At 37.3% G+C, this 13,826-nt stretch overlaps 1 protein-coding gene across 1 annotated transcript in view; it reads left to right on the top strand.

Moving 5' to 3' along the window:
- LOC129954275 (uncharacterized) overlaps window positions 1–13,826 on the top strand; it is a 214,844-nt gene that overhangs the window by 103,196 nt on the left and 97,822 nt on the right. The window contains exon 10 of the mRNA XM_056068118.1: window positions 13,193–13,462. Coding sequence (XP_055924093.1) covers window positions 13,193–13,462 — 270 coding nt within the window. The remainder of the gene's footprint in view (window positions 1–13,192; window positions 13,463–13,826) is intronic.

Below are 13,826 nucleotides of genomic sequence, written 5' to 3' on the forward strand. Positions count from 1 at the left end.
TCTTATAAATTTGTAATCCACTTTCCTTCTTCGTTGGTGACTTTTCTTATTCCCTGCTATTCAACAGAGAATCTTGAATGATAAGCTCGTTGAATTCTAACCTTAAAAGCATTGTGAAGAATTTAATTCCTCGAAATGGCAATAATGCTTTTTTCATAAAAAGTTAAATTTACAACCTTTTCCAATATCAGCAGGAATTCACATAGATTCTGATCCATTATGTTACTTAAGTCAATAAGAGCGAGTAAATGATGAAATGGAATAAAACAAGCTGTTGATGAGGTTTTAACATATTATTTGAAAGGTCCATGTATGCCATTAAGTGTGGAATAAGACATCATGCAAATGCTCCCCTCGGCTTTCTGAGGTAGCACTGATCCGAGTGGTCCAATTTTAAATGATTTCTCGGCATAGATCCGGCTGAATTTGAGCGATGGCCTTAAAAAATTGTGTTTTGTTTTGTTTACCCTTAGCCTTAGGGCATCGGTCGATTGTATTTTATTTGCATAGACCAAGAAACCCCACAAGACAAATTCTAGTGGAGTCAAATCGCATGACCTTGGTGGCCAATTCACATCACCCCTGCAAGAGATAACCATACGTCAAATCGTTCATGGAAAATGTCAATTGTGGCGTTTGCTGTGTGGGACGAAGCACCGTCCTGCTTAAACCACAAGTTGTGTAAGTCCATATGGATTTATTTGAGCCATACAAAATTAGTTATCATCGTTATGTAGCCCTCGCTGTTGACGGTGACCGCCTCACTAACGTCGTTTTCAAAAAATACGGACCAATTCTGCCGCCACCGCTTGTCCAAAATCCACACCAAACGGTAACTTTTTGGGGATGCATTATTACTGGTGAACCTCGCTTGGGTTGGTGTTGCCCCATATGCGGCAATTTTGCTTGTTAACAGCCATTCATCCAAAAATGCGACTCGTCACTAAAGATGATTTTTCGGCCAAAATTTGGGTCCTCTTCAAAACGATTCGAAGCTCAGTCAGCGAACAAAGGGCGCGTTTCCTATGGTCATGAACTTTGAACTCCCGGGTCAGGATGTTGTACGGGTGTAGTCCCAGTTTCAGGAGAAAAATTCGACAAGTTTAAGTTTGCGAAAGTCTAAGTTCTTGCGCACGACAGGGAATAGACTTCCCCTAGTTACATTTTCACGGAATACGGAAATGTTAACGGCCGATATTTTATTCCTTGAACGTGCGGGTACTGATAGTAAAATTGTATGATTTTAACGTTTTGTTCGATCGTGTAACTTGCCATGATGATTTGGCATAAACAACTGAATACAAAACAAAAGATTTGACGGATGTCACCAAAACAAAATGGCCGCCACGGAGCGCCAAAATCTACCTGCGCCAATTGAAAAATTTTAGAATACTCAGTAAACTCTGGAACCCAATTTCGTAATGTACGAATATTTTTTCGAAGTATTTACGAAATTGCACATTTCACTGTCATTGACTATAATGTTCAGAAATGGAAACCTCGCACTCTGCCTTTTTCATCAAACGGGTATAAAAAGACCCTGATTGAGCGCTCATTATGAAATAGTCGAATGATTTTTACTTGCGACATATAGGAACTACATATATGGCAAGTTTTGAATTCGTGCAAAATTTCGAACTCGAGATTTTAATCAAACATGATATTACGATGGTAGACAAGTCGAAAAAAGTGGGTCCCGCGATTCCGTCCGGTCGGTTTTGTCTGTCTGTCCACGCTCCTACAGCCTAAACCATTGGGTCGATTGAGTTCAAACTTGGAAGTTAAGGTTTTGAGTAGATTCGCGTTAGGCGGTTTTTTCATTTTTTTTTTAAGATCAACCACCATACAATTTTTTTGGTCAAAAAACGAAAATTCGAATTTTCTCAAAAACAAACCGATAGATTTTCTTTAAATTTTTTCGAAAATTTTATTTTGTAACTTGGCTTCTTTTAATAAGAAAAACAAATTTTTGTATTGCTCAGGAAAGGTACCACTCATAGAACCGTTATTTTGTTTTTTAATTTTCTCACCAATTTATAAACCGATTTCAATAATTTTTTTTCTGAATAAGCTCTTATATTGCTTTAACAATATTTGATTATCAAAAATGCAATTTTTTATTGTTTGGATTTTTAAAAAAATATTGAATTTTATTTTTTTAAAATTCGATATCTCAAAAACGTTTCAACATTTTTTTACTAACAATCTCTAAACAACTGCGTACCAAAAATATTTTTAGAACAAAATTGAAAAATTTTATATATAAAAAATTAATTAAAAAAAAAACAGCTCTGACGATTTTCATAAAAAAAAATTTGAAAAATAAAATGTTTTTTTATTTATAAAATTGCATTTAAATTTTTGAAGACAAACTTATTTTTCGGGCGAAATTTTTAATCTTAAAATAGTTTTTTTTTTAATATTTTAACTGTGCATGAGCCCGAAAGAGCGCATTATTTTGACAAAATTGTAATTACATTCCTAGCTTTTATCTAAATTAGTGCATTTGGTACGTATTTATGTATCTATTTTTGTAACTAAAATTATTGTAAATAACAACAATGGCCGCCCATGTAGCGCAACTGTATCGGATTAACGAATATGATATATTTAATCAACAATCTATTTTAAAGTGTATATCAAGAAGTAATATCTTGGTAACTTTGTATATGTGATTTTAAAATATTATTCTTTACGAAAAAGGTTCTTTCACACATGATTTACTTGCCTTCGCCTATATAAAAGAATAAATACTTAGTAAAAGTTAAAGAAACGGGCCAGAAAGAGTATATGTATTTTCTATTAGAATCACTTTTTTCAACTTATACACATTAACCTATTTATAAAGGTATTACGTACAACTTCTACAACTACTGCTTACGTGTCACTTCATAACTAAAATCCAAAACGCACAAAAGCCTGTCTGTAAACAACACATGAATAGCAATTTCTTGTACCTGTTCGTATGCTGGTTATTTTTTTTAAACTTTAACAAAATAAATAAACTGAACGTAGAAATTCCATGTTTGCGCTGAAAACTGTTAGTAAATAAGGAATGTAGTATATACCTTTTAGCTACCAATAACACTCCTTCATTATCATCATAAACATGTCCTTATCTATCTATCTGCATAAAGCTAAGAACGCCAATGAACTATTCTTTATTCGTTTTAGACATCTACCTGCTACCTAACTACACAACCAATAGGCGATCGCTTTACATTTTAAACATTCATGGTCTGCCTTTTTCTTATCTTATTTATTTTCCATCCTGGTTCTTCTAATATAAAATTACAATAAAGCTATCCAAAGGAAAAAAGCTTTGAAGGAACAAGTTGAATCTATATGAATCGCATCGTAGCTTTATACATAATACAAAAAAATTTTCATATACAAAGATCGTACCCAAGTAAGTTAACACCTCGCGCCAACACGCGCGACTATGATTTGCCAATTCAGCATAACAGCATATTCTCATAAGTTCCCACGATTGGTGGGTATCATATTCTGGACAACGGTGCATTGAGGTGAATGCACCGACACTACGAGTATCAAGGTCGCTGACGCAGCAATCATCGATGCACGCCGTTAGGTGTTATTTTAGGGAATTAGTTTTAAGTTAATCAGTTCAATTGTGAGCCCGGACCTGATTAGTCGTTAAATAAATATATTGTCAAATTTAATAACCGTTTATTTATTCCGTAAGTCGAACCGTTGGGCCAGCCCCTCAGGGGTTGGCGTTCGCTTTTTTTTTTCATATACGAATCCGCGATTCGTTAATTGGCGCCCGAGCAGGGACCGCGTTGCAAAACTGTATCCTTTTCGCCTGTAGATCCTAGTTCATTACCAATACGCTCTATTTGAGTGAACGTCACTGTTAACATGGGAACACAGTTGACCATTTTGGATAATAACTAAACTTTTCGCATAAACATGGGAACATGCGAATATCTGTTAAGGCTAAAGGATACGACGGTGATGGTGATCGTTCCATTAGTAGGCTGCTTGCGGCTAAACGGGATTCAAACGACACCTCCCACGCAACACGGTTCCTTGGAAACCCTATTCCGTCGGTTAAGGGGAGTACTAAATCTAAACCCTTTTTTTTCAGGAAAAAATATTTCAACAAAAAATATATATCTTTTAAAAGACTAAAGACTAAAGCGAGGAAGTTATGATAATTGTGTGAGTGGGAAAAAAGAGCCCATAATTTATCTATATTCTATAGAAAAAGTGATCCTTGAAGCATTAAGCTATTCAAAGAAAAGATATATATATATTATTCCTAATTTGAAAAGAATAATCATATTTAATTTATTAATTGTTATTAATTGTGCAAGTGTGAGTGTGTGCAGTTATTTGATATAAAAGAAAAAAGAAGTTTAATAAGGTGAAAAATAATCTTTCATAATCTGTGCCTAGTGTCTGTTAAGGTAAGCCTACATTTTACATTTTTTTTATTCTTATTTTATTTTTTGAGAGAGATTTTTAAAATAAAAACATAAACTATGGATCAAGTCGCCCAACAAATTGTTGAATTGACTGGGGCAGTCAGTAGCTTGATTTCCCAATTGAAAAGCTTTGAGAGGAGAATCGAAGCTGTCGAAGGAAAAACAAATTCGTCAGCCTCCTCAGCTGCACCTTCTTCGGCTGTTAGCCATTTTGAGCTTAGTCCTCCTCAAACAGAGGCTGATCTCAGGGAAATAAGTAAGCTACCTGACTGCGTTAAAGAACTTCAGGTCTTTAATGGAAATCCTACTCAATATGTATCATGGATACATACTGTAGAGGGAATCCTTAAAGACTATGAAATAGTTAAATCAAAACCGCTTTACCGTGCGATTTTACAACACATTCGGGGTAAAATCAGAGGTCCGGCTGACGCCGCTCTAGTTAGTTACAATATCTTTGATGGTGACTGGAGTGAGATGAAGACTTGCTTATCTCTACATTATGCAGATAAGCGAGACCTTCGAACTCTGGAGCACCAGCTCAACCAGCTTGCTCAAAAGGGCAGCAAGCTGGATGAATTCTATGCGGCTGTTAACCATCAATTATCGTTGATGGTTAACAAAATAAAAACGGAGTCGCATAGTGAGGAAACCGTAAGGGCTTTGGTAGAAACCTACCGGAATAGGGCTCTGGATGTGTTCGTGCGTGGCCTCAATGGTGATATCTCACGAATGTTGATGATTCAACGGCCACGGACACTCCCAGAAGCTTACTCTGCCTGCCTGGAAATACAGAACGTCAACTATCGGAGTAGTTCTGTACACTCCTCTTCCTTCTCTAACACCATCACGTCTCCTATGAATCAACATTTTGGTAATAGAGACGTGAGACCCAATATTCCTCCGAGAAGGCCCCAACAAAATTCAATAGGGAAGCATAACAGGATTGCCTGGAATGCTCCTCAGGAAAATGTTCCTGCACCGAAGCCTTCGGAGAAGATGGATGTTGATCGAAGCATCCAGAGCAAACAAGTGAACTATGCAAATCGATCAAAGTTCCAGGGCAACCCCTTTAAACGTAGAGCAGCCTCTGATAACTTCCCTAACAAGCAGCAACGCTTGTACAACATCGAAGCGGAAGACGAAGTGGATTTAGAAAGCTACTCCGCATCTGCGGAGGAAGCTACTTGTGACGAGATAAATTTTATGTCAGGGGGCCATCTAGCGTACCATATATAGAGTATGTTGCAAAGGATGGAGTAGTGTTGAAGTTTCTTGTTGATACGGGGGCCAACAAGAATTTCATTAGCCCAAAAATCGACCAGCCCTCAATCTCGCTTCCAAAACCTTTTTCTGTAAAGTCTGCCGCTGGTAATGTTAAAATTTCTAATTATGTCGAGGGAAGATTTTTCTCTAAGGTTGGCAATGATACTCCTGTTAAATTCTTTGTACTACCTGGACTCGATTCTTTCGATGGAATCATTGGGGATGACACCCTCAAAGAATTGGAGGCTGTCATTGATAGAAAAAACAACCTTCTAACGATAAAACCCAATATAGAGATTCCGCTCAAAGCAAAGATATCACGACAGGTGAACGTTGTGCTTAATGAGGATCTTCCCCACGACATTAGACAGGGATTGGAAAAATTGATTAGGAAACACGAATCGCTTTTCGGGCCGATCAATATTAACGAAGTAATCGATACTTCCATTCAGGCCGAAATCAAAACAAATACAGATGAGCCTATATATACAAAGAGCTATCCGTACCCGTCATCCTTAAGAGAAGTTGTTGAGGAAGAAATAAATAAACTTCTAGACGAAGGGATAATAAGGCCTTCCAGAAGTCCTTATAATTCACCAATTTGGGTTGTGCCCAAAAAACCTAAGGCGAATGGCGAGAAGCAATTCAGAATGGTCATCGACTACAAAAGACTTAACAGCGTGACAATTTCTGATGCATATCCAATACCGGATATAAATGCCACTCTTGCTAGCCTAGGGAACGCCCGATACTTCACAACCCTAGACTTGACCTCGGGATTTCACCAAATTCCCATGAAACCCTCGGATGTTCCTAAAACAGCTTTTTCCACTATGAATGGCAAATACGAGTTTTTGAGGCTGCCATTCGGGCTCAAAAACGCTCCAGCTATTTTTCAACGCACAATTGACGATGTGCTCAAGCCATTCATAGGGAAAATATGTTACGTTTATATCGACGATATAATCGTTTTCAGTGAGAATGAGGAAAAGCACTTAGAAAATCTTGACATGGTTTTGAAAAGACTTAGTGAAGCGCACTTGAAAGTCAACCTTGAAAAAAACCACTTTATGGATACAACTGTAGAATTCCTTGGATATGTTATAACGGCCAATGGTGTATTACCTGATAAAAAGAAAATTGAGGCTATCCGAAACATACAACCTCCAAGTAATTTGAAGGAGCTTAAATCGTTTCTCGGATTAACCTCATATTACAGAAAATTTATTAGAGATTATGCCAAAGTCGCTAAACCCCTTACCAATTTAACAAGAGGCGAAAACGCTCAAGTCAAGGCCAACCAATCAAGGAAAATATCAATAGAACTTGATGAAAAAGCCACACAAGCGTTTAATGACCTAAAAGAGCTCCTCACATCTGCTGAAGTACTTGCATTCCCAGATTTTAGTAAACCATTTTCTCTTACTACTGACGCATCCAACATAGCCATTGGAGCAGTTTTGTCCCAAGGAGACGGAGGTAAGGAAAGACCAATTGCCTTTATTTCCAGATCACTAACCGCAAGTGAAGAAAACTACGCCACAAATGAGAAAGAAATGTTGGCGATAGTTTGGGCACTGGATAACCTGAGATCCTATTTATATGGTGCAAAACAAATTAAAATATTCACTGACCACCAACCTCTTACCTATGCTTTGGGTAATCGCAATTACAACGCAAAGTTGAAGCGATGGAAAGCTAGGATAGAAGAATATAATTGTGAATTAATTTACAAGCCTGGAAAATCAAATGTGGTAGCAGATGCACTATCGAGACTTAATATTGTAAACGACCACTCGACTGTCTCAGCTAAAGCTGAAACAGAATGTGAAGTGAATGCGTTACAGAACACATCTTCAACAGACACAGCTTCCGAACAAAATTTCGCTGATGGTAGATCCGATACTGATACAGCTTTCGAACAGGTTTCCTCCTTAGGATCACAAGATGTCGAATCGGCTTCAACTGTGTCGGCCAGTGGAACAATGCACAGTGCAGAGCAGGATTCAACGGATCTGATTCCTCATGTGGAAGCTCCATTGAATGTTTTCCGAAACCAGATTATTATCAGGGTTTCAGATAATAAACTTGATTCGATGGAGGAACCACATCCCGGTTACATAAGACACTACTTCTCAACTCCGTATCTAGATAACGTTGCCCTAACAGCTGTCCTTAAAGCCAAACTTAGGCCCAATATAGTTAATGGCATTAAAATTCCTGAACTTTGTATGGAACTTCTGCAAAAGGTATATTTGGAAACGTTTTCCAGCTATAAGATTAGGCTGACACAAAGAATTGTTGAAGATGTCACAGACGAGAATCGAGTGTGGGAACTCATTAGTAAGGAACACAAGCGAGCTCATAGAAATGCTCGAGAGAACAAGGAACAACTCCTTGAAAGATATTACTTCCCGAAAATGAATAGCTTAATAACACGCTATGTAAAGTCCTGTGACATTTGCCTTACAAACAAGTATGATCGACATCCGGCGACCCCTATGTTTCAGCCTACTCCTATTCCCTCTTATCCTTGTGAGATATTGCACATGGATATTATGGAAATCCAGGGTGAAAAGTTTATATCATGTATCGACAAGTTTTCAAAGTTTGCTAAATTATTCCACATTAGGAACAAGTCCTCTCTATATCTAAGGGACAAAGTGATGAAAGTACTTCACTATTTTACAGTCCCCAGGATATTAGTTACAGACAATGAAAAAAGTTTTCTCAGCCCCATAATAATTAACTTTATCAAAATGCTCGACATAAAGATGTACCAAACACCCGTTAATCGTAGCGAGGTTAACGGCCAAGTTGAAAGATTTCATTCAACAGTTCTCGAAATTTTTCGATGTTTGAGAGCCGAGTATAAAGAACTTAAGCTAAGGGAGCTGATACACATATCGGTCGATCGATATAACAATACAATTCACTCTTTCACTGGCAGAAAACCATCTGACATGTTTTTTAACAGAAGTTCCAGAGTAAATTATCAAAAGATGTCAAATTATCGGATAAAAGTAAATCAGGAACTTAGGGAAAAGATAGAAAAAAATCAAAAGGCCAAAAACCAATGGCATAATAAAAAGAAATCTATCCCGAAGAAATACAAAAAAGGTGACGTAGTCTACACATCCTTCAAGAGGATTCAGGGCAAACATAAGCCGCTGTATCGGAAGGAGGTGGTAGCAAAAGATAACAAGGTAACCATTATAACAGACACAGGTAGAAAAATTCACAAATCCCAATTAAAGAATATTTAACTACAGAACACACACCCGCACAAAGAAAGCACACATCGAAAAAAAAAAAAAAAAAAAAAAAAAAAAAAAAAAAAAAAAAAAAAAAAAAAAATGTACCCTTGCAATGTAATGTAAAAAGACATAAAATGATAAAATGTAATGAAATAAATACATAAAATGTATAAAATAGTACATTTAATAAAATGATATAGGTAACGAAACCTTAATGTCAAAGCCAAAGCATAGAATAATGAAATGAATAAAATGCAGAAAAATTGTATATTTATTAAATGTATGGCAAAAATCATCATACTAATGAAATACATGCATACATAAAATTGCATAAAAATTGCAAAAAATTATTTATATATAAAAATTTAATTTTTTATAATATATATGTATAAAAAAAAAAAAAAAAAAGAAAAAAAAAAAAAAGGTCAATGGCACCATGCCTAAACAAAAACCAAACTATATTATCTATATTATTACATAATTAATAACCATTTCTTTTTCAGAATATTAATTTTAATTTTTCCATTTTTTCTAGATATTTTAATAACGATATTACATTATTAATATTTTTAAACTTTTCATGACCTATTTTTTTCCTTATTAAGTTTATATTTAACTGATTTATTTATATTTAACCAATGTAACAAATTTAAAACACAATATAGCTTATTATTCCTAACGGCCGTGCAAGGCTTCACTATCTTCGAGTACCAGTCCCCAATGGTAACAATAAAGGAAGGACCAGGGTGGATTATCGATGGACACTTCAAATTGGTGCATTTGATCCGGTTAGATGAATTTGAAGATCTGCTCAACAAAATGACTTTAGCTGTCCAAGCTGTAATCAAGCAACCTGAAAAGAAAACCGTGGCACGCCATCACCTTACCCAGCTTCACGAACGAATCGATATGCTCAAAGGAAAAATGCATAGAAGGCAAAGGTCGATTAATTGGATTGGTTCTGCGTGGAAATGGTTGGCCGGTAACCCTGACGCAGCAGATTGGGATGAAGTGCTCAAAAACGAGAACAACATAATCGAGAATAATAATCATCAATACAAAATAAACGAGAGGATCCTTAGGATAACAAAGGATATCACCCAAAGGATCAACCAGGTCATTAACAGCACCGTAATCCAAACGTCATCGTCTAATAGGGCTATCCACGAGCAAAACGTTATGGACGAATTATTAGTGGTGAAAGAAGATGTAAACGAAATTGTTCGCGCCTGCCAGATGGCGAGAAGCGGAATCGTAAATACAAATCTCTTGGACCATGAAGAGATCAACAGGCTTATCAGCGAAGTTGAAACTTTACCATATGCTAACGTTGTGGAGGCTTTGCAATTTGGTAAACCATCAGTCTATACCAACGATTCCATCCTACTGTACGTACTATCTATGCCTAAAGTCAGCAGGACTGAGTACAACTTGTTATTGACCAGAGCGTCAATCCTGGGAGGAAAGCAAGTCGACCTACCTTATTCTAAGATTCTAGCAAACCATGAAGATACCTATGGCATAATATCCAACTGCCTTAGTATGGGCAACATGACGACTTGTGATGAAAGCTCTTTAGAAAAATTGGAAGAAGAGGGATGCGTAGTTCGGTTGCTTAAAGGAGGGCACGCTAATTGTGCAATTCGTACCAATACAGCCAGTATTACGGAACTGATCAAGGAAGACACGATATTTGTCACAAACTTCCAAGGAAAATTATATAGCAAGAACATATCAAAGGATCTCTCCGGTACATATTTGATCCAGCTCTACAATGAATCAATTCGACTAAATAACAGAACATTTGTTAGCCTGACGGCAACATCGCTTCAAGCGCTTCCACCAGTTTTAACCAACACATCCTTGAAAGTGAACAAAGTGGACATCGAATACCTTCATGACATGAGCATCAAGAACATCAAGATCCTGAATGGCCTATCATATCGGCTAAACACCTATACTGCTACGGATGTGACGATCCTCCTGATATTGGCAATAGTTGTATGGATGATATGGCGCAAGCTGCACAGGAAGATTGACTTACCAAAGATCCAAATCCTACCACCACCGGTGCTACCTACCCCTAACATCTCATCTTAAAATACTGATCTACGGGACGTAGATTTTCAAAGGGGGAGGAGTTAACACCTCGCGCCAACACGCGCGACTATGATTTGCCAATTCAGCATAACAGCATATTCTCATAAGTTCCCACGATTGGTGGGTATCATATTCTGGACAACGGTGCATTGAGGTGAATGCACCGACACTACGAGTATCAAGGTCGCTGACGCAGCAATCATCGATGCACGCCGTTAGGTGTTATTTTAGGGAATTAGTTTTAAGTTAATCAGTTCAATTGTGAGCCCGGACCTGATTAGTCGTTAAATAAATATATTGTCAAATTTAATAACCGTTTATTTATTCCGTAAGTCGAACCGTTGGGCCAGCCCCTCAGGGGTTGGCGTTCGCTTTTTTTTTTCATATACGAATCCGCGATTCGTTAATTAAGTAAAAGCAGACTTATGAATGTAAATAAAAACAAATATCGGTAAAAGATCCTAAACAGCTGATGTAAGCATGCAAAAGTTTGTTTCATCCCCTTATTAGATACAATATTAAGCCATTTTGTTTTTTATATAAAATATAATGAAGGAAATTGTGTAGACTTTTTGGGTCGAAAATTAATTATCTCCCTTATTCTGCTGTCTGCTTATGGGAATGGAAATAATATTTTTCTCTCGCTCCCGCTGAATTTCTCAACTTTCGATACTAACGCCACGCTAACGACTCTGCATCTGGTCGCCCTAAAAGTTTCTGCTCATGAGAGTACTATGGTTTTCATTATGTACAATTGTACATATTGGCATTTATATCTTTGAAGACAAACTTATTTTACAGGTATATTTTCAAATCTTATATAAGTACTTTTTTAAACATACTCTTAGTCTACAGGAGCAAGTTCGTGCGACCCAGTCGTGCATTTTATTTGTTTGAAACAAACGACATTTCCTTCGTTTCCTCTAAATCTCAGGAACTGCTTTTTGAAAGTTCTAGTTTAGAAAATCGCAAGACTTTCCTAACGCTCCGTGAAATAACTCGCCAAATATCTGTTTGGGAATTTTGTGGGATTATTTAATTTTTTTGGCGTTATTTCCATAAGAGTTTTTTCATGGAGACTCCTTGCTCGTCAACCCTTTTAATTTATGATTTTAATACATTAAGCATCAATTGACTTATCCTTGTCTAAAGGATCGACTTTTTACCGAAAAATTATCTAATACAAAATTGATATCTCTATCTGCGTGCAATTACTTGCTTCTCTTTTCTTTCTTTTCTTATAATAACTCCTTAAACTAACCCAATTTTGTATGTCCCTTGTTTATATATTTAAGCTTCCTGAAACCCACTGTTTTGGGCATTGGGGCTCAACTGTAGCTGATATACAAAGAGTGGCTTTTTGTGTGGTTCGTGCGTAAGAGGAGCGACTTTTTGAAATCAATTATTCGAAGAGGTTAAGGGCACCCCCCTTGAAAAGATTCGGTGTTTTTTTTTTATCTCTGGAAATAATAGACCCTCAGCAAATTTATCCCATCAGCGATACCAAGATGTTGGTTCGACTTCCCCAACATGTTTATTATCAACTTGTTCTCGTTTGCACGCACACCCATCAGGCGATTCGTTTTTTCTTTTGATTATTTCAATCATTTTCAATCTTATTATTTTTCTTTCTTTTCTTTTTTTTTTTAAATTGAGTTTGCATCTCATTTATTGCTGACTGACAAACGTCGTCGTCCTCGTCAGCGTTCGTTTGGGTGGGTGCCCGCCACTGCTTCTGCTTGTGCCGCTTATGCTGATGCTGAAGCTGCCCTTTCATCCTCGAGTGCACAATAAACTGTGCAAAGAAAATTAACCCAATTTGTAGAATCAACAGAAGCTATACTACAGCATCTTGATTCCCATTGGTGTCACACGTTCGTTGAGTGCTTTTTAGTCAAATGCTCTATCGTGCTCGTAACACCTTTTGTATCTAGATAGACCTAAACCTGATACAGCTCACCCAAACCTCACTAACCATTCATCCAACCACCCAACATCCTTTTATATGAGTTATGAATTTCTATCCTTTACAGTTGCTACATTCTATGTGTTTTTTTCTCTTTCTCTTTCTGTTTTTTTTCGTTGCCATCCCTCTTTTCTGTGGATGTGGATATATAGGTGGTGGACTGGAGCGTGGAGCAGTGTCGTTCGATTCATGTGCACATTCAAACACCACCCCGACTGAGGGTCGACCCGGCTAGCGTGACTTTGCATCGTGGGGATTCGTTGCGTGTCCGGTGTCTCTCGCCCGGTAACGATATCAAACGTTATGGACAATTAGGATACAGCTGGACGCGTAATGGTGTACTCTTTCAGTCGGATCCGCAAACAGTGATGTGGGAAGATTTATATCCGGACGGAAGCATTTTGAAAATCAATAACATCCAGGTAAGTCACGACACTACTCACGACTATACATAAGTACCGTACCACAACGCACCGCACCTCGTAGTCGACCACCACCCGCGCGCCGTTTATAGTGACATAGTAGAAAATTTATCTCGGTGGCGATTAATTAAGTGCTTGGTGTTTGACTTTTGAATGTTGGTTCGTTATAGTTTGTTCGTTTGTGAGTTGTTTTGAAGGATATACTATCCTATATTCGTACATACAAGTATTAAAGTGGATGCTGCTTTTTAGAGCTTCGATAGGGATAAACGTTTGGCTTGGCATAGTCCATGTTCTCTGGTCAAGCCGGTACTCTCTAATGGAAATAGTCAACGCGGTGTGATTCATTGTTTGCAAATTGCGA

Source organism: Eupeodes corollae, chromosome 1 (assembly GCF_945859685.1).
Source record: "Eupeodes corollae chromosome 1, idEupCoro1.1, whole genome shotgun sequence".
NCBI lineage: Eukaryota > Metazoa > Arthropoda > Insecta > Diptera > Syrphidae > Eupeodes > Eupeodes corollae.